The 26,725-nt window shown below is 41.9% G+C and overlaps 1 protein-coding gene across 1 annotated transcript in view; it reads right to left on the reverse strand.

The window, feature by feature from the left end:
• The window catches only part of MBOAT1 (membrane bound O-acyltransferase domain containing 1), a 57,957-nt gene extending 31,952 nt beyond the window's left edge, over nt 1-26,005 (reverse strand). Inside the window, exons 1-3 of the mRNA XM_067292386.1 lie at nt 25,892-26,005; nt 2,152-2,297; nt 1,527-1,604 (exon numbers count right to left, since the gene is read on the reverse strand). Of these exons, the coding sequence (XP_067148487.1) occupies nt 1,527-1,604; nt 2,152-2,297; nt 25,892-25,981 (314 nt within the window). The 5' untranslated portion in view covers nt 25,982-26,005. The remainder of the gene's footprint in view (nt 1-1,526; nt 1,605-2,151; nt 2,298-25,891) is intronic.
• Between the last annotated feature and the right edge of the window lie 720 nt (nt 26,006-26,725).

A 26,725-nucleotide genomic window follows, 5' to 3' on the forward strand; every position in this document is an offset into this window, starting at 1 on the left:
GACTGGGAGAGAAATAACACACACTTTTAGCTACTTTTCTTCTGGTCTCTGGCTGGCATTTCTTTCATAAACATTGTCCAACTATGGTGTGGTTTTTTTTTGAATTATTAATTACCTCTGGATTTCTGGGCTTTGCCTTTGAACTCTGTGAGGGGGTGAAAAAAAACCCAACTCCTTGATTAACACTTATCTTGCTGGTGCAAAACGCTAGTGACTGCTACAGAGAGGCCTGTCACTTACAGTTCATGTTGCTAAACAATCCTGGACACATTATAAAGTGACGGGATTCCCATTTAGGTATTAGAGAGGGGCCGCCTCAGGAAGTGATAGAAGAAGGGGAGATGATTATCGGAGCATTAGGCCCTGAAGACAAGCAAAGAAAGGGGTTCGGTTCCCGGGTTCAGTTCCTGGGTTCAGGCTGCGGTGAATGTGGGCATTCCTCGGACAGACAGAGGCAACTACAGAAACGGCCACACGGAGCGTAGAGACAGAAAGCACCTGTAACACACCCAAACCAACCCAAAGTATTAACCACATGCTCTAAGGGAGGTCAACACAAAAGTGAAGAAGTGGGAATAAGTGCCAGCTAGTCCCTCTAGACTGCTATAAAGGAGCAGTTGCACAAAAAAAAAAAAAAAAAAAAAAAAAAAAAAAAAAAAAAAAGTCCTAACTCTGCAGAAGGACCGGAATAAAACAATTCCGCCTGCACAATTTAAAAGGCTCTTGCTTGCTGAACTATAACAGAGTGTTGTACCCATCTGAGAAGGTCAAATTATGGAGTAGCGAAGTTCTTCCACATCCACTTCCTATTACCCAGTGAAAGAAGCAGGCATAATTTCCATGTAGTTTTCATTTGCATATCAAAGTGCCTTCTGCCTTTTGTCCAGTGAGGCACTCACTTGACAAAACACTTCAGATATCTTATGTGTCTTCCTCCAAGACATTTGTATAGAAAAAGAAGATCCAATGGTCTAGAACTTTTCCTGGTGATGTTGCAGTCCTCTGCTTCAAAGCAACGACATGTCCAGTACTTGTCACTTTTTCAAGCTCAAAGCCCACTGACAAATGCAAGACTTATTTCATAGATCACAAACTTAAGCTACCAGTGACCTTAACTGAAATGCCTAACTTGAGAGTAACTGGAAAATACCTAGAGGCCATACAGCAAGAGGGAAAACACATTAAAAAGGATTATCAAAAGCCATCCTCAAGGACAGAATACCAAGGGCAATATGACTTCATGAAGTTAAAGAAATCAGAGGCATGAGCGTAAATTGTTAAGCCTGCAAAAGCGTGCTTTGGGGCACAGCAATTTCATAGGGAAATGTAATATATCAATGCAAAAAAACCCACAAAGTGAGATTATAGCCAATTCTGTAACTGAATGAACAAAACTCCTGCAAGTAACTGGGCAAGAAAGGCAGGAGAGAAGAGAAGAAGGTACTAAAAAAACCCTCATGCCTCTGGATGAAAGGAGGGAAGTTGCCCAGAGGAGCAGCCCTGTACTTGCAGCCACAAAAGCTCACCTGTGGATGTTTGGAATACTCGCCATGTTCATAATGCCATAGTTCATCATCACCAGGATGAAAAGATGTATGGAATACCTTGAAGACAATAAAGTAAATATTTAAGAAACTTCTAAGTAACTGGGGGGTGGAGGCTGGCAGTACAGATTGAGGGAATATTTTTTCCACATGAATGACAGAAATGCTATGTCTTATGAGGATATCAGTAAACATGGATTATCACAATGACATTTTTACAGCATGAACATTCAACATAGATTAACACTTATTGACAAGATGCTGTCAATGTGTTTGATTCAGAGAAAGAGCAGTCTTGCTCAAAGTGCACATCCAAATTGGATGCTGCTTCTCCAACGCCAATATCTTCACAGCAGACTGGTGGCTTTAACTGCCAGAAACAAGCACATCATAGATTAAATACCTCACTTACAAATGTTTTCATGACTCATTTCACTTTATTTGAGGGTTTAGGATGGTTACATTGGTAGGAATTTTTGGCTTTTTTTTTCCAGGATTGCAATACAAAAAGCGCCTCAAGACTAAAAAGAAGTAATCCAGAAAACCTGATATGAACTTTAAAAACGTTTCCACCCAAGCCTTGTCTACTTGGTGATTAAATACTCACCATCCAAAGCAGAAGACAGCAAAGTATATTCCAAAGAGGGTGGCAAATGCATGGCGAACAGCAGAACTGACATGACTGGGACCCAAGTAAACACGAAACCAAAAAGCAGCCAAAAGGGCAAACAGTTGACAGGCTACAAAATTGATCTGTAAAAGAAAAAACAAAACAAAAAATTGTTGTGATTCTTTGGCGGGGGTAGGGGGGAAGGAGTATCTTCCTTCTCAGAACAATAAAGAGTGGAGCCAACAAAGGGGGGGAAAAAAGTAAAGGCAATTATCTTTTGTCTTCTTTCTTGCAAGTCTCACTTGTGAGTGATGCTAACTTTGTCGGCTAACAGAAGGGATTAAACAAGCATGTGGCCACCTGAGACCTGGGACAGGAGCAAAAGCTGGCCCCAGCCCCCAGAGGGGCAGGGGGGCTCTGCCCTGCAGAGAAGGCAGCATAAGGCAGGTGCACATGGAGGACAAGCAGCCTCTGGCTAGAAGTTACTTCTATCGGACACAAGGACAAGCAGAAGCTTCGGTGTCCTCAGAGCAAAACCCACACCAAATTGCCTTTTTCCAGTTACATTCTCTCTGAAAGCCTCAGCAGAAATCCCTGAATTCGGAGGAACAGCATAGCTCAGGAGCTGCCTCTAGCAGAGCGGTGCAGCACTGGGATCCCATAGCCACGAGCCCAGCCCAGGCCCTGGGCAGATGAAGTTAGACTCATTTTATTCAGCTGCAGTCTGTTTTCTTTTTTTTAAATTTGCTCTGAGGTCTCTGGCAGGAGGTCATCATAGACTGAGCAAAACTCTAAACAGAGTGAAATATTTAAGCAATCGCTTGAATTAGAGGATTATCCAAAGCTATCAGTCCAGGACAGGGTGATATATTGCACTCAGAAATCCTCTGACACGCTGGCTGCCCAGAGATTGTTGGATCCAACCAAGGTTCTTGTCAAAAACATTTACAATGGTTTTAATAAGACACCACAGCCCCAAATTGCTTTAATTTTGGTGGACTATATCCAACTTGGTGCTGTTCAGGCAAATGCTTCTATTACAGATTTCTTAGCTACATTGTTGCAGTTCCTTTATTCCTGTGATGTAGGCAATAATGCAATGCAATAACGTAATAATTTAAGCATTTAAATATGCTGAATTTTAGTTCTTTGGGTCAGGAACAATACCTTCTGTTTCTTGTTCTTGTACACTACCAGTATTTATAAAGCGAAGATATCACAGAACTATACGCAAAAGCAAATAATTAGGAATTTCCCACCATGACAGTATTTTAAGCTTTATTTGAATAACACAATCACTTTTATGAGTACAAAGACTTGAGGAAAGATTTAAAAAGGAAGAGAACAAAATTGCACTGGTCTCCTAAAACCCAGAAGCTATAGCACAAATCCCAAACTGTCACTTGGCCTGCTACAATACAGTTATTCTCAAAATAACTAACTCCTCCCTCTCCCTCTCCTTCCCATAGCCAGACTTAGTGCAAAAATGGCTGAGGAGAGTATTTCCCCTGAAAGGCTGTTCTGACTGTATCCTTTTGATGCAAGTGGCAAAGACTGACAGACACACTGAAAAGACAATTCAGTGAACCTAAATCCCACCTCAACCTGCTTCCACTTATGGCCATATTAGTACACACAATGGAGCTCTGCTTTGTGGCATGCAGAAGCCCTCGGATCCAGTATAGAGAAAGAGGGAAAGAGCAAACAGTCCAAGAAGCCCATGTGGTTGATTGTTTAAAAGACAATATCCTATTCTGTGCAGCATTATTCACAGAAGCTTTACTCCAGTAAAAAAAAAAAAAAAAAAAAAAAAAAAAAAAAAAGCAACCTTTTTCTTTTACTTTCATCCAGTTATTGTACATTCAATCTGAGATATTAAACATGCTGGGACTTCAGGAGTATATACACACAGTAAAATGAAAGTGGAAGATCCCATAGCAGACACTCAGAATAGCATTTATTTAGTTAAGACAGGTAACCATAGCAGCAGAAAGCAAGCAGCAGAGACTAGCACAGTATACAACACCACAGCAGCCTTGTGTACATACTCAGTGGCTAGCCAATACTATCATTTCCACAGGGCATTTGTTACCTGGGCTACCTGGAGTAAAGGTAGCACAAGTACACCAGCCACACTACAATCACATTTTCATTTTGTTGTGCAAAATTAGCTGAGACAATTTCTTCCCTGCGCTGCTTTTGCAGAAACTGGGGTGAATCCTTATACCAGGATAAAAAGCCCACCCTAGCCTTACATTTCATTCTGCTTTCAGTTTTTCAGGGTTGTTTCTGCAGAGAGGCCAAACATCACAGATCCGATTTATTCAGCAAGCAATAATCTCAAACTTCTAGTTTCCACTTACCCTTTTTGTACTGAATTAAGCAAGAAAGTAGCTTGCAGAGTAACAGTCACAACACACCATTAAAAGTTACAGATCTCATTCAAAAACCTAAAGACTAACCTTCCTTTTCAGGAACCGTAAGCGACAAGTGACAGTGTCAAAGAAGCACAAATGAACACCAGGATTCTTGAATGTCCTTTGACCATTACATGACCAGAATAGCATTAAGGGGAGTGAGAAGGCTGCATTCAATGTGCTGCTTGGAAGATCGACTCCGTGATGCAAAATAAATAAATAAATAAATGCAGTCTGAAATGCAGAAAGAGAAGACTTTCACTCACTGGCTGAGAAGATTCATGCCTCTGCTGGTCTTCCGAAGTGCAACAACCAAAGCTCCTCTGCAGTTCTCCAACTTCTTTTCCCCCATGTCTATGTTTGACTGCACTACCCCTAAATACAAAATGTTGTTTGTTTTATTTTGTCTATCATTAAGGCTTGTCAGTTTTTAGAACTATAGTCTTTTGGATTCTCTCCCACAAAATAACTATCATCCAAGCTTTGGCTTGTGACACCTTCTCCTTGAACAGCACACAACAGGATGCCAAATATGAATGTGCTGGCTCCAGCTCTTTAAACCTCATAAGGTGGAAGCACAACACCAAGCTCTGTTTTTTCTTCCATAATGTTACTGGAGAAAATAACATTAACAGCATGTATAGGAAGTGTATTTACAACACTAACATATATGCATTACAAACAACACGATTGGTTATAAAGGATGCATCAGCAGAGGTGTTGGGAAAGGGACACCGATGAACAAGAAAAACAGTAAATGTAACAATTACTGATAAAACCTTTCTGTCATCCACTAAGTATTTGGTACCTGTTGCAAAAAAATTGGCATAAACTTCACTACTTCTTGTATCTATCCACCGCTAAAACCACATTTAGAATCTGAGTGCACCAAGAAGACTCCTGATTTCCATGGGGTTCAGTATGGAAATCAGATTTAGCTGTACAGAGTTCAATGCAAAGTCTAGCTCATAGCTTACCATAAAACCAGCTTTCAGAGGTGTTGAGTAATCACAGAAGAATACTTACTTCAGAAGAATATAAAACAATCCCTTATGAGCCTAACTGAGCCAAGCCGAAAACTTAAATAAACCAGGCACAAATCTTTTCTTGAAACTGTCACAAACAGAGTAAGGGAAGTTGTTTCTCAGTTTCTTAGTTCCCTCTCCCCCAGCTGGGCCTCAATGCAAGTCAAATATCAGACACCAGTAAAACTGGGGGACTCCTTTCCTAGTGCTATTAAAGTTTATTCTGCCTGGAAGGCAGAATTCTGTATTTAAAACTGAGCACTAATTTTGGTACCAGACCAGAACTGGTCTGTCCTCTACAGAATAATAGAGGGATGTGATGGTTTTTCATTTGACTATCACCTCCCTTTCTTTACTCATACGCAGCATTGTAAATGTATGCATTCATTCTCTCACACACACATGCTGTTAGTTCATTTGACAGTGACTGTACTGCATTCCACTTAACAGGAATTTTACTCTTTACCTTACATATTTGAAGTACTTAAGTAAGCAGATCCCTAAAATTTCAAGAAATGTTGTGTTGAATCACAAAGTAAATTACGGTCACACTTTCCTCCCCTTCACTTTGCAAAGAGTTCATGTTATTCTCTTTTGGTTATTTCCACTGTTGCTAAAAACACTTTGTAAACAGTAAATTGAGGACTTTTGAACTTTGATGAATGGTGTCCACATAAAAATAGCATGGAAAAAGAAAATAAATGATCTGAAAATTAACCTTTTTCATTCTGATCCACCATTTAAGTCATTTATAACCCATGTTTTTGCTAGTCACATCCATCCGGTGTTGCCTTTGAACTTTTATTCCACATGAAGTTTCAACTTTGCCAGCAGAAGAGACATACCTTTACTTTTTACACAGCCATTTTCTTCTGTGCTCTAACAAGTAAGGTGTAATAAAATTAGGAATCAGAGCACATGATATGTTGCCAAAACAAAGGTTGGAAAGATCCTATCTTCCTTTCATTTTCCATGATTAAACTCTGGAGGTCAGAGAGCCAGGCTCATCACAGTGCAGATCACTGGCATCAGATACATGTCTCAACATTTCTAAAAATCTCAGCATTTGGAGGAAACGAGCCCACTGTCAATAACAGAGTGGGAACAATTATCACCTTTTGTTTTGGGGACAAACTAGCTCCAAGTTTAGGGGAAAAAAGGTAGCAATTTGTCAAACTCCTGTAACAGGAAAGCCATGGATCACACTTCTAGGAGACAGATAAATGCATTTTGTGGTAGCACTGGAAATGATTGTGAAAAAACACAAAAATCTTAAAAGGAGAAAATGGAAAATGCTTTTTTAGCTAGATGTTCTTGGAATGGGAAACAGAAAATTTAGGAGGAGGTATCCCTGGCTTTACACCCTTTCACTAAATCATTACAAATACTCTTGGTTACTGCTTTGCACAGGTCAGGGTAGGCTACTGCTCACCCACTTCAGGAAGTTTCATTCCACTCATCCACAATCCCATCATCTGCAAATCTCCCTATTTAAAGGAGTGGTAATAGGCATTTGAGGGTTACCAGATCACACCCTAAGCAGGGACAATAAGTAAGTTCAAGTAAGTAGTCTGTTATTTTAGTGCTTTTAACATTTTCCTTATAGTTAAGTATCAGGAAGAAATATCCTGCATTCTACTCTGACCACAAAAACACTTTGCTTTTCCTTTACCATTTTTTTTCTCCCTTACACTTGAAGAAAAACTGACCTCACTTTCCAAAAATCTAGGAGGATGCACCAAACTGACCACACAGTTCTCTCCGAACTCCAAATGGCAATTAAGTCTGTTATCCAAAACACAGTCCCTCTGCAAGCAAAATTTCTATTAACTCTATTAATTTGAGTTACTGCTTATTCACTATGAAAATGGATATGATAAATTCACATTGATAACTTGTCACTTATTTGATGATGAGGTACAGATGTGTCTTCCACAATATGCAGCCCTTGAACTAAAGCAGGCATGTTACATGTTCATTCATCTTGGTAGGTGGAGGTACAAGCCTGTTTCAGCACAGCCAGGGTGCCAGAATATTCCCAGTCAGCATTCAGGTCCATGCCTGCTTCAACAGGTAGCAGATGATGTGAATTGTCCTCAGATTATAGAAATCATAGAAGACACCTCTACTTTTATTTCAGGCTTTGTGCTTACCAGCCAAATCAGAGAGGAAGGCTTGAAATTTCCATTTCATCTGCCAAGCAAAGAGTGCAAACAGCAGTGCCTGCAGCGTGCCTCAGTGCTAGGCATGAAATCCTAGCACATGGTCAAGATACTCAGTGCTATCTGCTAATGAGCTACTGGTCCTTAGTTTAGGAGACTGTTACAAGGTTTTTAACCTGTAAATTGAAATAAGTACTCTATTCACTAATTAACTTAACACAGATCACCAAACAGCTGTTTTCAGCACTCAGAAAAGCATAAGGAACCATATTAACAGAAATTAGTGACAGCAACAGCAAGTCCTTCTCACGTCAAACCATTTTGAATCTGAGACCCCAGAATAAAATATTCCCCCATCCACAGATCAGCCCCATCTTACAGGATTATGTCTTTTTTTGAAAAGCAAATGCCAGAACTGCAGAAGTGTAATAACTTGTTTTCTCTATTTAAAAGAGTTATTTTGCACACATAATCATAGACACCTAACAAGCAAGCATGTTTAAGTTCATCTTGCTGGAGACATTTCTGCTTTGATGCTGAAAAATAGACCTGCTGTCCTGACAGCATTTCGCAGCATCCAGATTGTGACAGCTGAAATGGGTGTGTTAAGAATAAGAGACGGAATATTCTTTAATCAGATCATCTCAAAGATATCTGATACTTACTGGAATTTTGCAAAATATTTTGATCTCCCAGACTATTTTTATGAGCCCTAAGAACAAATATTCTCTGCAGAGATTGTTAACTCTATGCAGGGAGGTGACAAACACTCTAAAAAGTAGGGAGATCATCACAGAAATCACGTGAAGTTTCCCACTGTTAGCAGAATTTTGACTTAAGCTTTCATGAAGGAAACGAGTCGTAACATCCCCTGCGTAGCTTCCCTTATAGTCCATAGTGATATCTCTTTGCACAGAACTCACTCACCAAGAATCAGCACAAACAGATATTTGAGAAGAAATCAGAATAAACTGCAACATGCAAAATGTTGTATTTTCTGTTTACACCCAGGCACTGTGAATTGCCAACAGCATGGATCAGATAGGCGACAAATTCACTTAAATTAGGGAAATAGTGATACAATTACTGAAAAGCTAAATCTCTCCTATCATTATATTGAAACAACTCATTCCTCTGCATTGTGTTTTAGGAGTCCTGTGGAAGATTTTGAGGGGGCAAACGCAAAGGTTTGAAAACAGAACTTTGAGAAATACTCTTATGAGAGAAGAGTATACACATGATTAATTTAAGATTATTATTCTCTTAAGATTATTATTCTCAGAAACAGCACTAAGTTCTCATAGCCCTGGCTTTGTTAGTTGCTGTTGTATCCTGAATACAGAGTTGGTAAAACAGAATTTGCCAAACTGACTGTACTTCAGCCTGTTGTGTTGTTTTCATGGCTAAATTCTGCTGTTTCCCTACTTACAGGGTCAAATATCCTTCCATGATTTAGACTATAAACTTGAAACAGATGTTCTTTCTGGATTACTTCTATGAAGCCACTAGCAGAACAATCACCATCAGGACACATAAATATAGCTGTAGAACAGATTAAATCCTGAGTCATCAGAAATTTAAAAAGGAAAACATTTAAGCAAAAAGAAAGCTTGAGAAGTCAATTCTACAACATAATGCTAAGTTACACACCCATACCTTTGATGGCTGATAAATTTAACACATGGACCTGATCCAAACACAGCTTTAGCTTGCTGTCAACTCTTACACTGAACTGTAACTACTCTGTATGTTGAACAGATGTTTAAGTAGTGATCATTTATGTGCAGTGATGTTCTGCCACTACCCGTAACTCAGTAATTACTTTCTCCCAGTGAGAAAGTAATGCCAAAGCACAGCATGACGAAATTTCTTTATACCTGGGATAGCCAGTAGTAAACACTACCTATAAAAGAAGCAGCAGTAAAATCAAACAAGCTGGAGCCTTCAGTTGTTCAGGATTTTTTTTAAAGCAGAATGCCTTTCGGTTGTTATGAGAGCTGCCTCATTTCTCCAGACTGCACAGCAGTGAAGTAGCACACTAATTACAGCACCTTTCATCCAAAGAGTGCTTCAGAAAGAGTAATTTCACATACCTCTGTGCAGCTACTGCATCTCATGCTATAATATGGCAGTTGTCTGAAAACAGAACTACAGTCAACAGGTCAGGATATGGAGGATATTAATAAGAAAAGGAACAGTAGAGTGAAATGTAGTTATCCAAACAGGAATTCTGACGGCAAGAAGAACCAGGACTATTACTCCTGCTTTTACAAAAAAAAAAAAAAAAAAAAAAATCCATAGGATGTCAGAAGTCACTGGGATCTTGAACTTACTTCTCACTAGAAAGATGGCATCTTTTATCTCCTCTGCTCCTTGCTTAAGCATCAGATTCATACGGATGCCAAGGGAACACATCTACCTTATCAGCACATTTTTACATCACTCCAGCTCTTCTTGAAGGGTCCATTTGGAGACCTGATCTAAGCGTAGTTAAAGTTAGGAGAGAGACGCTGAAGAAGAAACACACAGAAACAAGGAGAACAACAACTCCAGGAAAGTAAACCACACCAAAGCAGAGAAGTCAGTGCCTGCAAAGCCTCCTCTGAAAGTCCCTGGCACCCCAGCGATCCCCCAAGGCCAGGACACCACCACAGCGCTGCTCCCCCTTGCTTCACCCGCTGCATGCCTCAGGCACCTGCCTGGAGCCTCAGTTTTCACAGCCATTACATCGTGCCGTTAAATGGACCAGTCACCCATCCTTTTCCCAGAAATGAATTCCTGGATAACAGCTATTGCTCCCAAATGTTTTTTTCGTAGCTGATAAATGCTCCCAAACCCAAACAGTTATTTTCATGGGACCTCTCCAAAGACTCTTCCAGTCCCTGCTCCTGCAGCACTACCACCTCATCTGCTACAGGCACCAGGCCACAACAGAAAGGAAGCAAGGCTCCATGTGCTGGGACAGGTTGGATCAGATATGATCTAGCTCCAGTTTCCAAGCCTCAAGTGCTACCTGCTCTGGAGGCTACACTCTGATTTCTATTTTAGTATTCTTTAGCAAATAACTTAGGAGTAACAGTGCTAAGAGTAGCATCAACACAGACCTTTTTGCAAGATTTAAAGATGTATTTTTTAAAAACTTAAAATACAGCACAGCAAGACAAGCAACTTTTCATTAAGTAATACAGACATAACTATATATTTGATTAATTAAAACATGAAGAAGGAACATAATACACATGAATGTATGTATGCCCAGCCATCCTGCTGGCATTTCTTTCTGCAGCTACAATGTAAATTATATTCCCCAAATTATATTCCCAGTGGGAGTTGCGGGCATGTAAGAATGGCAGGATCCTTAAAGCAATGTTTCTAAAGCTGCAATTCAAAAACATGCTTAACTTTCAGGCCAGATGAAATCCCTGTGACTGCAAATATCCACCAATTTAAAAATAAAATCATAAGCTCAAAGTGCAATTCTTCACTAGAATGGGAACTGGCAAGTCTAAAATAACTTGCCCCTTTATTCTTGTTGCAATGTCTGTGCAATTCTATTTTCAGTTCCTTTTCTATAGGAAAGAGTGTTAGTGGTCTTTAAAAATACACACCAATACAAACAGAGCAGTTTTGTTCACTATTATCCCTATGATAGCAGCCAGTGAAGAAACAAACATCAGTAGAGAAAAGAAAGTGCCAACTTTACAAGTTATTATAAACCAAAAGAAAGTTGCTGTCCTACACACACACACACACACACACACACACACACACACACTGTAGAAACTGTCACCACTGTGTTAAATTTAAGCACGTCAACCTTGGAATAGAGTGGCTTGATCAAAGACTAAATCTTTCAGACATGGCAATGGTAACATACAAGAATTTATTAGGTCCTTCCACATCTAAAATCTGGAACATCAGGCATTAAACACTAAAATCACGCTCTCAGTGCAAGGGCACTCTAAAGCAAGGGTACTGAAAAATTAGTTTATTAGGACATGCTTTAAAACTGTGCAAAAGGGCTTTGCTCAAAAAAGAGTTAGAATTTACCTATCCAAACAATGATGTTGATACCTGAGCTAGTTCATCTGAATTCCTTTTATCATCAATGGGGAAAAAATAGGCAATTCTAGGCTGCAGTTCATCCAGTCCTAAGAAACATGTCAAAAACAGGGTTTTCTACTGACTACAAAAGAAATCTACATGGATAAGCTTAGACGTAGAAATGTACACTGCAGACTTATGAAAATAAAAAGGATCCATACTACATGCATTAACGGAAGGAAAAAGGAAACTTCACACTATGAAGTAGGACTTTCATTCAGGTGTAAGAGGTGAAATTTTTATGGTGCTCCACTTTTTGGTTTACCATTTAAAGAGACCTAAAAATGGCATAATATTTCACAAGAAGGTATTCTGCAATAAAACAAGCCCACTTCAAGTGCTTGAAATAGAAGAGAAAAAAATGGAGTGCCAATCAGGAGGCACTTCTGAAAAAAATTACTAGTATCTATAGCGTAAGAATTTTAGGTTCCTATCTAATGCGTGTAGTCAAACACAGTCTCCTGCTTCTGCAAGCAGAAGGTATTGCAAACCTCAGTTCTTCCTGTTCTCTTCCCTGTTTAAGTAGTTTTGCATCTCCAAAACACCCAATAACAGCACTAACAGAGGAAGAGGAGAACTCTCTCAAACACCAAAGAAAATGTTTTCAGCTGAGCTTTAAAATCACTTCAAGGTCCATGGGCACAGACAGGTGAAGATCTACGTTCTCCTGCCGCATTCCCACCTAGCAAAACATGGTGTGATATGTGCTAATTTGTTACATCAACTCGGGAAGTGATTTTACCATGAAACTAGGCGCTAAGTACGGGCTATCACCACAATGACTGTACTGAGCCAGCAGAGCGGTATTGCATTGTGAAATGTATGCGCGCGACCTGAAGGGCACCACGCACAACGCAGAGGAAGACCCCTGCCTTCATCCCGACCCCCCCCCCAGCAACAGCCGGCGCAACCGCAGAAGTTACAGGAAGTGCTACGTATATCTGGAACTAGAGCCGCATATAAGGAGACTGCGAGCGGGGGAATTTCGCGCGCCGTTGGTGGAGCAGGAGACTCCCCGGCCGCCCAGCGCTGTTTTGCTTACTTGTGACTTGCTCAATTATTCTATTAAATTGGAATTTATGCAACCCGGCCCGAGTGGTTGTCAATTTGTCACGCTTACCTATAACAATGGGGCACTCACCGCAGGGTACCACCATGCCCTTTCCACCTCCAAAGGGCACATCATTTGCTAAAAGAGGTGATGCTACCTTGCAACATGAATTCTCCTTCGCAGGGAAAAGAGGATACACAATGGTTTTGGGAAGCCACCAGTAAGGGCCAGGGAACATCTGCCGTGAAACTCAGCTCTATACCCACAAGAAGGTAATGAATTTTCCACCTTCCTTCAGTGCCACTGCCTGCGGGTTCCCTTCTCCCCCACCTCCTTTAGGCCAGGCAGGTTATAGAGCTAAACTGACTGAAAACTGACCCTTTTATTTGTAGGGTTAATTTTCAGCCAGAAAAACATGTGCAGCTGCACAACTGATTTTTTCACAAGCGAGGAAACAGGAACATGATGCCACGGGAGGGAACACAAGCAGAAACCACCTTTTGCAGTAGTACCCTCTAGTTAGAGCCATTTATTTGACTGTGGAGTCATATGTCCAGTTCATATTTGGGCAATTATCTTTGCAAACATAGCAGTTAGTAACTCGTTTTCTTTGTGTCTGTAAACAATGAAAACTTTACATTCTGCAGCTGCCTGCAGCCCTTGCGTCCATAGGCAAGTAAATTTTTTCAGCTATAGTTTTTTTCCTTGATTGTTTAGCCCTTTCCAAAGGGTTACCTGAGTATGCTTTGTTATTCAAGCACAATTATCTTTGTTTCAGGCATCTGCTATAATGGTGACGGTGTAAAATTAGCAAGCCTCAGTAACTGCCACCATCAGACATTTGCTTTCACAATCATGAGATTTCACAGTCATAAAATTCTGCTCTTCCCTATTGTTCTACGGTTTAACAGTAAAATGATTGTCACGTGGTGTTTAATATAAATATGTTGGTCTAACCGTCATTCATATGGGCTGCAGACCGAGTTTTTAACCCCTGCAGTACTGCAGCAGGAAGAGAAGCCACCAAGAAAATGCGTACAGCTACCATATCCTGTTGTGGCTTTTTTCTCTCCCTACTTCTGCTTGGAAAGTGCAGCATGCTCAGACGCCACAATCATTTATTTTGGATCTCGAGCCATACAAGATGACTGGAATGTAGCCAGCTGTTCAGTCATGCCAGTATTACAAGCACCTTACACCTACAGCAAATATCTTTGGAAGCTGAACTTTGTGGCATGACTAATTTTAGGTGCTCAACTTCAGATATGGTTGAAAGCAAGCAACTTGGAGATAGCAAGTGCTCAGGACTTCCTGTAAAGCAAACATCTCCACTGACACTGAATTTAAATATCTGGAAATCACTAGTATCTTTCTGAAAAAATATGCCCTGAATGAAATCCAGAGGTTTCCACCCCCTCCCAAAAAAAAAAGGGTTTCCTAGTTCTCAAACTTAGCAACCAAAACAAAAACAAAAACTAACAGGAAAACACACAGCATGAGCAAGTGTCAGTTGGTGAATCAGCATAAAGAAAAGCAAAGTTAAGAAAAAATGAGAAACTTACATTTTACTAAATTTGAGGGAAAAAAGACTTTATTTCCTTGCTTCATTTTAAAAAGAGCTGCCTGGTTTGTATACCTCCCAGCACAATTCCATATTTCTATTTGTAGTGTGACAGACCTTTGGATACCAACACTGAAATTTTCCAAAGATAACTGCCGTATCAGGAAAGAAAACACACACACACACACACTTGTATTACTTAGCCACAGCATTTTATTTTTCTCTGGGAGTATTTTTGCCATACTACCAGTGAGCAATAGCAAAAACTTTAATTACTTTCCTTTACAAAGGACAGAAATCATTAGATAAAGAGGAAAAATTGTGGTTTATTCCTCTAACAGTTCGGAAAAAAAAAAAAGAGTGCCTTTACATTTTAGAATTATTAAAGTGATGTTTCTATTACCCAGTGAGAGACAACTTTTGGTTCAAGAAAAAAAGCACAGCAACAGAATTCCACAAACTCCAAACTAGCTTTCCTCAAAATACACTATGAACATGAACACAGCTAGGGGAAAGAAATTCAAAAACTGCTAAGTTGCATAAATAATTATAGCTTTTCCTTCAAATAAGCCCTTTACACCTAAAAGCCTAAAAAAATATGCTTTAAAAGAACTAGGACATTGCATGATTTGCACAGTTGGCTTGCCAAATTTATTTCCATCTCTATTTCTTTCTGTTGCAAGGCTTTATACTGGCAACATGTGACACCTGAGCAAGGGGGAGCACGCGCTTCAGCCTGGATGAGGGCTTGGACCGGGGACATGGGTCCCCGCCAGCTGCTGCAGGTCTCTCCGGGGTGCAAGCCAGTACTTCCAGCCTTCGGCAAAGAAACGAGGCCACAGTCTCCCTCCAGCCAGCAGGCAACGGGCACGCAGCACTTGCAAAAATAAAGTCGAACCAATTGCAAAAATCTGACTCCTGACTTAGGAAACAGAGGCACACCTGCCCTTTGGGTCGTCTCCTAAACTGGTCTGGTACCTTGCCCTCAACAGCGATTATGTTCAGAAACTTAAGTGTCAGGGAAAGAGAAAAAGAGGAGGCAGAGATGGAATCAGTTTCCTCTGAATAATTATTTAAGCCCTGAAATACATCTAATTTACAGCCTGACACCCCTCTACATGGGCCTGAAAAACAGGAAGTCCAATGGAGATAGTCAGGCAATTACTAGCACCCTTAAAACATATGATTGATATGCAGTCAGATAACAGACTAATGATCAGGATGTCAGAAACCTCTCAAAGGACTAAGGAAGACTACACCAGACACCTGCGGTATCGCTTCAAAGATAGCACGCAGATCACAAAACGCCCAAATACAGCATTAAAGATATACAGCATGAATCGAACACAGAGGAAACGCTCAGCACATGGATAAAGTAACCAGTTAAAAAAGCAGCTCAGGCACACAAGATGATAACCAAGAGGAGAATACATGACAAAGCATATAAAGGGCCAGTTATTTTATATAGAAAAATAACAATAGAAGGATTGTTGTAGCTCGGGCTCTATGCATGGGGGGCGCCGGGCAGGTGAGCCCTCTTGGAGGTTGACTGATGCCACTTCCTGCTGTATCGCCCTGTGAAAAAGCTCCAGAGATGAATCCAGTGCGGAGCTGAGCCGTGCGGAGGGGAGGCCGACACCGATGGACCCACTCGCCCATGAGGATTGCAGCCGCGTGCGGGACTGCCAGCGGCAACCCAGCTCCACATGCCCCAGGGACTCCAGGGAGGCGCGCGACCGCCAGTGGCCTCCTTGGCGGGCCCTGAAGGGAGCAGGCAAAAGAGCATGTACTTCTAAAGCCTTCCCTTTTAAGCGATTAAGTATTATATTCTGGATAGTCATGGTTTTTTGGATAAACATCCAAGTCCCTGCTGGCTCTGGCCAAGTCCTTGGCCTTCGCAGCATCCTGTTGAAATGAGATTCACAGTCCAGTTACGGACTGCATGAAAAAGATCTTCAGTTCGATCACTCTTGAATCTGCAGCCTTTCAATATTATCACGTTTCTCTTCACATGGAGAAACACTGGGGGACAGAAGGGAAGAAGTCCTAGACCCACTCACTTACATACTTTCACTGTGATCCTTCTTAACAGTCACATTTCTAAAGCAAACAGCCAATTCCCTCACTTTGCTTTTATGTGTTTAAGGAAAGAAGTCTAGCCTATACTTTTTCTATTTATCTTGTTTGCATTTTCATTCTGGTTTCATGGCAAAGAAGAACAGCTCATGGTCATCTTTCAAACAACTTGTGTGACAACAACAGGCCAGAAACATAATTATGTTCTCTTTCTCCTTCTATTCCAGACCATTCTTTGTTCTAATTCTGATTTTATTTCTTGTTTAGCATCAGTAGAACCTCTCTAAAACCTTCTTTTTCCAAACTTCTGACCACATTTTCTTCAGTTACGAGCGTGCAATCAGGAACTAGTGCCCTAGCAGAGAAGTAGCATTAAAGGTAACACTAAAATAAAGATACATTTTCCTAAATAAAAAACAAACAAATGTTTCCTCTCTTAGGAGTTTATCATATTTCACAATGTAGCAGAGCAATATGCCTACACTTTCAACATACTGGTATAAAATATACAAAAAAAACATACTCTGAGTGTAGTGTTATTGTTGCTGTGGCAACTCCAGACCACAATTTTTTGCCTCAAGAGAATTAGTGTGAACACAAACATACACACAAAGGCATAAACAACCATGGGTGCTAACAGTGCCTACAACTCACTGTGGATGTAAAACACTGCCATCAAAAACTGAATTTAATTCAAAGAATAAGTCCTTTAACTTCCAAATCACTGTATCCAAATCATTTGTCTACACTTCTTTTTCCTCATCCTCAATGCAGCATAGTTTGCAAAACTTTCTGAGAAGCTCCACAGCTTAACAAGTATAAATGTAAGGTAACTTAATAAACAGAAACAGCAGTGCTTGTGAGCGAACAAAGTAATTCTAAAAATACCTCTCTTCCAAACAGATGAATCATTGATCTACAAGCTGGAATTTGCTGGTGTAAATACTTACTGCAAACCTTAAGAGTCAGTGATTTGAAACTGCCCTCTCTGTGTGCGCACAAAAGATAAACAGAGTCAATACTGTACTATTCTTTAACACTCCCTTGAACTGATAGCAGGAAAAACCTACTTTCACCAGCTTTTAATGTCATTTAAGTCAGGTATAAGAGTTAATAATTAAATCTTTTCTACGCAACTGTACTTAAAAAAAAAAAAAAAGTTGAATCCCCTCCCATACATAGCAGCATGAAAACAAGTATGAAAGTTATTCTAGAAATGTTGGAGGCGTGGGTCCTCGAATGTCTTGTGTCAGATCATTCTGCCTTCCCCATTCCTGCCCTATCTACATACCCCTGCCAAACTGCACTCCAACAAGAAACCACAAATGATGAAATTGCTCAAGTCCAATTAGAGCTTTTGTCACAAGACCAGGGCATGCAGAAGGAGCAAATGATCATCCTATGCACAAAAGCCAGCAGCTAAAGTTTATTTCTGGGCCTGAAATAGCTTTTTTAGAAAAAGTATTTTGCATTTAATCCAAAATACTGTGATCTAGAGGAGTATTTTCCTTTCTCCCTTGTCCCTCCCAGATGTCTCCAGTCTGCCTAACTCATGGAGCTGGAAGTCTGCAGCATACAATCTGATGCTGATCATCAGTAATGCTTTTTAAAATTGCCATTTCATAGGATCGCTGTATTTTTGTCCAGGACTTTCCAGGCAGATACATGCACTCAGGTGTATCTGCCCTTGGAAAAGTCATCTAGGTAGCTTACATGTGCCCAGAAAGGATCCCACCCACCACGGTCCTGCTGCAGAGTTTATCCACATGAGGACATGCTCAGTGGACACATGCAGGATTTCTATTATCCAGCAACCCAGTCATCCAGAAACACCAGTTAAAATGTTCAGAGCCCACAGATCCCACCTGGACAAAACTTCTAGAAAGAGAGAGTTTATTTCTGTGGAGGCCAAGGATGAAGAACTGTTTAATATTTACTATTTGTTTTGTCTAGGACCAGGCAGCATAGTGACAGCCACACTACAGACAGATTGATGGACTAACTTTCCTTCCAGTTGTTGGAGAAAAGACTACCATTTCTGTTGTTAAAAAAAAAAAAAGACAAATTTTCCAATTTGCTAAAGCTCTCTAGTTAATATCTGAGTTTTGGTTTAAAAATGATATTTCATTTACATTTTTACTCAAATGGAATGCTTGAGAGCAAACGACTTGGAGATTTTTAGATGTTTCCACTTATTTGATTCAAAACCACATTTATAATTTTTGTTTACTCACATTGTTGAATTTTGGGTTTTTTTTAACCTGATTCAGGATAGAAATTTTCCTCTTGTGAGGGAAGCCTGAAACATGGCAAAAAATGTTTTCCCACCCAACTCCAGTAAGGATGCAACATATTTTAAGTATCTGGAAAAAAATGTTTTTAAAAATCATTTATGTCAGAAACTATTGTTTGTGCTTTTGTTTGTGCTTTGGTGCTCACCTACAATTCTGCAAAGCTGTTTGAAGGGCCTTAAGCCAGGAAAAAAAGAAAATGGTAAAAATGAACAAATTAAGATGGTAAAAAGGGAGGATGAGCAAATCGCACCTTGCTCTGGGTGGGAAGCAACCAAAGGTCATTTTTCTGAAAGTGCAGCTCTCCTTGTTTGCAAAGCCACAACCCACTGACCAAGTCGAACACCCGATACAGCACAGGCTGGATTCCACATCCCAAAAGTAACCAAACAAGCCTGACCAGTGCTACACTCTGAAGAAAGCACTAAATGAATGTCAGAGATTTTAGCTATGTCTACCAAGTAGCATGGCCTGGTAAAAGTAGATCTGCAGAGCAAAACAGCTCATGCTGAGGACCCCACGTGCACATTACACCTGGTCTGGAGGGTGTCACTTCAGCTCTACGCTGGTGCTGTGGCCTGGATGCCCACCAGCAGCGCAGCACTGCAGGCTCCCAGAGTGCATCCTTGGGCTTAGCATCGTTTGAAAGCCACCCCGGGCAGCCACTCTGGGGCCGCTTTGCACGTGAAGTAGACCGTGCTACATGGGGGCGAACAGGGGATTCATTCCCAAAGCGCGCTCCTGATCCAAACCACATGTTAACGTAAACACTGCCACTGACAGCAAAGGGCAAGGGCAATCCAAGCACCAGGCTGACATTTTAAGAGCAAGTCTGACCTAGAAGCCATCCTTAAATACTCTCACTAGACTACTCGAGCATCCGGGAGACTTGAAGTTTGGTACCCTCAAGGCTACCTGGAAATACTGGGTCATGTCATACAGCATCCACTGAGAGGATGGGTTTCACTCCAAAGAGAAACATGGCCTGTTGATATCAGACCTTTTAGTTGACTTTGTCCAGCTTTAGACAAGTACAGAAGGTTGGATTCACCCCTGTGCTGATGCCAAGCCCAGCACAGCAGCCTCCCCTGCCCAGGGATTACCAGCATCATCCTCAGTTGGGTGAGTCAACCATGAGAGCTGCCCATTTGTGTGAGCCATACCGGAAGGCAAGGAGCAGCCAGGCGTTACACACCGTGCCAGGCTGGCCAGCACGCAGGAAATCCTAAGCGTCAGGGTCTCCCCTGCAAGCACAGAGCCAGCAATGTGCTCACTGCCTTCACCCCTACTCTGGAGCCTGAGATTCTTCATCACAACCTTATACTGTCTCCAAATAGCTGCAAGGCACCTCTAAATCAGTCCCAGCATGATTAATGTGCAGAGAAGGTTTCAGGAAATTTTATGCAGAACTCTAAGGTTTATTTTTCCAGATCTCACTTAACACAAATGAGAAGGAAAGTGCATAAAATGGGGAAAATTGCAAGCAGCTGATTCTAGTTGCACTTTCGTCCCTTGCCAAATGAAAAACTTACTAGGACAGACTTTGTTTTCAAGGAATGAAAGGATGTGGAAATATTTACATGCATAATATCAAGACATCAGCCATGAGGTCCAAGACTGCAATGCCCAACTGAGAGAGAACACACTGAAAAAGGCAGCACATGTTTCCAAGACAGAGAAAAAAAATGTACTATTGCAATTGTTAATAATAACTGATCTGAACAGAAAGACATACTTTGAACATAGCCTTATTATTTGGAAGGTAGTACACCTCCATTTCAGGACTGTCTCAATAACACACAGGATCTTAGCCCCTGTACGAGCAGGTGAGACAAGTTGGAAGTGTTACAGCCTTTGCTATAAATGCAGAGAAGAGCTGTGCAGCCCATGAACACCATGAACTGTGCCCTGCTCACAGGGCACCCATGTAATTGGGGACCCACAACAGGATCGGTAAGAATATGCCTCAATGCATGATTCTTTGAATAAAGTGCTATGCCCCTTTGCCACTACGGTAAGAAGCTAATGCTTCCCTTTAGTGACAACACATTGACAAACTCTGGATACTCAAAATCAGAAAGCACCAAAGTTGAGTTGTTTCTGGCAATCTAAATAATACCACTTTGTAAATGTGCATTACGATGCTGATTTCAAATTCCATTTTTGCTTACTGTTTCTCAAATAACTAAGAGTTACACTGCTTTATTTTTTCCAGTTGAGGGTGTGTCAGGCAGGGAGGCAATAAACCTGAGAATGTTGCTGCAACTCAAAATAAAAGCACTGAATTTTCAATTGCAGAATGACTGGCATTAGGGAATTAAACTGTAGCACAGTTCATAGCATAAATGAACAATTGTTTCTGTTGCCTCAGAGTTGCTTTCTTCAGGTTAAAATCAGATAATAACCACGTAGGTCTTCACTGAAACTTTTATTTTCAGTTATCTTGCTTTGATCTGTAAAAAATTTTTTTTTTCTTCAGCACTACATCTTCTAATACGTCTACTTAAGCCCATTAAGGGAACCTTGAATTTCCCAGCCTAAGTCTGTTGCAATCCTAGAAAGCCAAATTTTTATTTGTCTTTTGAGAGCCCCAAAAATGGACTAGAAAAGTTATGCAAACAGGCTTGGGACTAACAAATCTGCTGACTAGCCAGAAAGAGTTGAAGCAAAACCAAAGTCAGGCAGCAAAACAGTTAACTGAAAAATATGGTGCTTAATACAAGGATTGATTGATTTGGAGACCAGAATTTGTGTTTATTTTTGTAAAAGGACAAAAGTGTATCTCTCTCTTTTTCTTCTTCTTTTTTTTTAAACCACTTCATCAGGATGCTTGTGGGAGAGCTATTCAAACTCAAGGAATGGTGGGAAGATGTCTCTAATACCTCAGCTATTCCGATACCCACATATTTGCCCTACAGTCCCCCCAAAGCGTGAGTGTTTGATTTAAACTGTTGCCAAGACATAAACACGCAGACCAACTCCAGAAAAAGGATTAAAATGAAATATAAGGTGTGCAATAAGCAGCCAGTGCATGCAAAATTAAATTTAAACGCACTTTTTTTCCCCCTTTTGGGGCAATACTGCATGCTTCATCAATAACACCACCAAAGTTGAAGCTCTCTGATATAAAGATGAGAAGATGGTCATATGACTGGTTTTTGTGAGACCGTCCTTGAAAAGATAATGTATTTCCTTGAAAGTCAGCAAGCTTGGTACTGATAGATGTAGGTCTGGGTAAGGCCTGTTAAAATGTAAGGTTTGTCACAGGGCAGTTGAAGACTTGCGTTTGGGAAGGTACTTCCAAGGCTATAGGTAACCTGGGATATCAAGTGTGCTGTGCAACAGAATAACCTTGAGAAGCAAAACTTTTTCTATCAAATGTCTTAACCCTTTGAATTCAGAAAACTTTTAGAGAAGCCTAGAGCTTAGGAAGGCATGGTAAAAACTCAAAATGGATTAATGATGCCCTTAAAAATACCTTTAACATACCTTTAAAGAGTATATTTATTTCTTCTCTGTATTTACACACACATGCATTTTCTTTACAGAAATTACACTATTACAAGCTCAATCTTTAACTTAACATTTCTCACTGATTTATTCTAGAGAACAATGTCCCAAAATCAGTGAATTGGGGCATATATAACAAAAAATATATATATTTTGCCAAATGTTATGGCAAGTGTACTGGAGGGACGATGTCCCAGAATCAGTGATTTGGGCATCCATGACAAGAACAAAAAAAACCCCCACAACCTCCGTTTCCAAATGTTGCTGGAGGTATGTCATTGACCTAGCCAGATATTTTTAGAACACAAATCAGCTAAACTTCAAAGTCTGCTTTCCTGGGATATGAGAATGAATTGAGCATAAATAGTCTTTTTCTCCTCTTTTGAGCTCATTAATCTTGTTACTGAATATAGCCCTTCTTAAAAAAAAATTTCAATGTTAAATTCAAAAATAAATCATCCATGATTTATATTTATATACATTATTTATTCAAAGAGATGCAAATTCACACTGAGACATGGTGATTATTTTAGCATGTAAAGCAGAAAACATCGCTATTTTCTCATGTTAATACACTGTCTGGTAAATAAAATGTGAACAGGCTGCCAATTACACAGTGCAGCTAGGAATTATACCCTCTGGAACTCCGCACTGTTTTTAAACCTAAGTCATAATTTTTAAAATGAAGAAAACAACCAGTGTGAAAAATGACATTTTCATATCCATCTACACTTCCTACAGTTAGTGACACACAATAGCTGCTTCTTATATGACAAACATTTTTCATCTACCATCGCTATAGCTTTTCTGCCCCTGCTGTGAAAGGGTAACGCTTACTACTTTTATTTCTCAGACCTCCAGCTCAGCTTCTTTTCCTGACCTTTCTCATAGACCTTAAAAGCCTCTCATGGCAAACTGACCATGTAAAAGAGCTGACAAGTCATCTGTGCACGCAATGCAGAGGTAGCACGCAGCATTGAGGTACAGTAGTGATTTGGAGGGTCTAAACTCTTCTGCGTGCCTTTGCCGCATGTTTTCTAGGCACTTCTAAGCCTTTCTGATACACCAGAAAACACCAGGCATACAGACAGAGGTGAGATTTAGGTGTCCAGGTTCAACAGGTCAAGCACAGCAACCCTGACATGTAGTGACAAAGCAAAGATCACATCCTCTGATCCAGCCTACCTACCACATTGGAGACGGAGAGAGCCCCTGAACGTTGTAACAACAGACCCACCTAAGACAAATCCTCACGACCTGTAGGATTTATGTCTAGCGAAAGACTTTTTCCACAGAGCTTCGCTCAGCACAGAGGATGGAGGGAACTTCTGTTCTCTCCTTTGACCAAAGCCTCCTCCCATCCTAATGAAGCAGGTGACCAACCCCACCCAGCAAACAAGCTCCTGCATAGCACAAAGGTTGGAAATGTTGCTATTTTGTTTCTGAGGGTGTTAGCACTATGGGTCAGAGTCAAAACTCATGTCGCCTGAGCGGACAGTGGTGGCACAACATTCACATGCAACTACTGTATCTAGGCATCTCCTCTTTCGAGGGAGCAGCAGTCCCGGATGCTTGGCATAGCCCAGCTCATTGCAGTGGCAAGGGGGCAACACTGTTTTAAAGAGCAGTATTAAAATCTCACAGGGGCAATTCAGCAGGATCTGGGGGGGGGGGGGGGGGGAGTGATTTTCAGACGAGGAAAACCACACTTCAAGGCAGCTTTTCTGAAATACTGTGAAGACCTCCAGCATGCCACCTCAGCTCGCCTTGTGGAGCTTCTCAGAGATAGCCCACCTGCACGGTCCAGCCATGCCACCCCCCAGCAGGGCTCCAGCGGGGCACACACACACCCTCCACCTGCACCTACCGCTCTGCGCCCAACTCACAACCCCACACGCCCACAGGCGCAAGCTGTCGGCAACTGGGAGACAAGGCCCTGGCACAAACCGTAGCATGTAACCCCACGCAGCAAAGGGCCCTCAGGCCCGGAGCAGCAAGGGGGGAATTTTTTCCCCCACAGACAACATTGTCTTTGTAACATCTTGACTGAATGGAAGGATAAACTTTTGAAAACTTGGAAAAAAATCCTTGTTTGTCAAACACAGTGACCCAGTCAACCTAGCACTGTATATATGCTATGCTGTTGCAAACAAGCTGGAACAGCAAACATTTGCTGTTCATGGTTCCTTTAGTGTTTCTGTACTCATCAATCTTAGGCACAGAATACCTCGAAAAAAAAAACTAACACCATTCATGCCCCTTCTCCTAAATTAAAATATTAATTTATAGATGATAATAAGCCCCGATTCTTTGAGGATGTGAGTGTTGAGTGAGTAAGTAAGTTCTTACTGTGTTAATTCATCTGGCAAGATAAAAAAAAAAATTCAAAATTTCACAATAAAAACTGCTTTCTGTTAAAAAAGGGAATTATCAGTTAAAACCAGCATGCTTCGTTGTGGGAGTTGAATCTTTCTATAGTTAATGACACATTTCTTACTCAACTTTAAAAACAAACAATAGTAAAAAATGACACAGTGCCAGCCGCTCTGCAAACAGCAGAAAGCACATCAGTCTCAACCTTGTGCTGATTTTTACGGTCAACGTCTCTGCTGCTGTGGTTTCTCAGAGCACAGCTCAGCTTCCTAATAGTTTTGAGGAGACTTTTCTGGTCAGCGCAAACTTCCAGACCCGACTTCCTCGTCGCTGAAAGAATGCAGAAAGGGCAGCAGGTGCACGCATGCTTCAGACACAATAAAAGGATGGGGAAAAGAAAGAAAAAAAGCAACATTTCCTCTCTCAGATTAACTAGGAGCCTCTAAAAGATTACACAACAACATCTCCAAAAATGTATTACACTGTTAAGCATTTTGTACAACCTTGCTCTCTGGTAGGACTTCTTTCTTTTAAGCGCCTGTGCTTTACATATCTCTGTACACGCGCCTTGCATTTCCAGCAGGCTCTTGTGCTATGCTGAAAGAGACTTCTGTGTCTCCCTTCCACAGACCCGTAGCCATAAGCGCAGTGCCTGAATTAAATGATTTCTCGTAAGAGAGATGCACGAGTCCTCTCGCACGCTACGTATTCCAAAACAGCTGGCCAGAAAGAGGTGAGCAGCTGAAGCCACTGAACTATCTAAGCATTGCAAACTTTCTCCCAGTTAGTGCAACGCTGTGCCTTGCAGCATCACTAGCAGTAGAGATTGCTGTTAAGAGCACAAGAACAGCCCAGAAAAATAAGGGACTTGCAGAATAACAAGCAGCAGCTTTCACGCGAAAGCTGCAGCACGCGGACCCAAACTCAATCCCAGCGCTCGCGGGCACCGCGCTTCCCCCCCTGCCGAAACCCGGGTCCACGGAGGCCCCCTCCGCGGGAGGGCCCTGCCCGCGCGCTGCCGGGCGGGGGCCTGCATCGGCGGCAGCGCCCGACCGCGCCGAGCGCTCCCTTCTGCCAGAAGACGCTGCCGGCGGCACCGCGCCCGCCTGTCACGGGAGCACGTTTCGGGGCACGCGCAGGAAGCGGCCCCGGCCCCGGCGCCCCTACCTGGTCCAGCGGGATGCCCAGCAGGGCGCTCAGCGGGTGCAGCAGGGTGGAGCCCGTGGTGCGGTGCGGGGCGCCGGGCGGCTCTGCCATGCTGCATCCCCGCCGCGCGCGCCCGCCCGCCCGCCGCGCGCCCACCTGCGCCCGCGCCCGCGCGCGCACCGCCCCCCCGCGGCGCGCGGCGCGGCGGGGGCGGGGCGCGGCGGGGGCCGGGCCGGGCCGGGGCGCGCTCAGCGCACGCGGGGCGAGCTCGGTTTGAGCGAGCCGAAAGGCGCGGGTAAAGCTTGTCGCCGTGAGGCGGCCCCCTGCCGCGTGAATGAGCTGCCTCGGCACCTGAGGCGCCTGCTCGCGGTTGTCCCAAAGCGGTGGAGCTTCGCAGCTGAAACAATTGGAGGTTTTGTTTGTGTGTGTGTGTGCGTGCGGGGGGGGGGAGGGGTTCTTTTTTTTTTAACAGTTTTTTTTTTCAAACATTGCTTTTACAAGTACTAATGTTTTTAATGGAGAATTACCAAACATTCAACCTGCAGTTCACATTTCTGGAAACCTTACCACACATGTGATTTGGGGAAATAGTGACTTTTTCTTATTAGGGGAAAAAGTGGAAAAGAGAAAGAGTGGGAGTTTTAACTGATACGTTTAGCTCGCAGGTGAAATACGGACATTAAAGAAGGCACTTCTGCCAACATCACCTATTTGCAAGGGAGTGTTCTTACACTTTCCCCAGACAGCGTAGTATTGCGTTGCGAGGAGAACTCAGACAACATCGCAAAGTTTGCTGTTCCCTTCACTCTGCTGCCATGTGTCTCCAACCTGAAATTCCCCAGAGGTTCTCTGCTG

The sequence above is a fragment of the Apteryx mantelli genome, chromosome 2, assembly GCF_036417845.1.
Source record: "Apteryx mantelli isolate bAptMan1 chromosome 2, bAptMan1.hap1, whole genome shotgun sequence".
Classification (NCBI taxonomy): Eukaryota; Metazoa; Chordata; class Aves; order Apterygiformes; family Apterygidae; genus Apteryx; species Apteryx mantelli.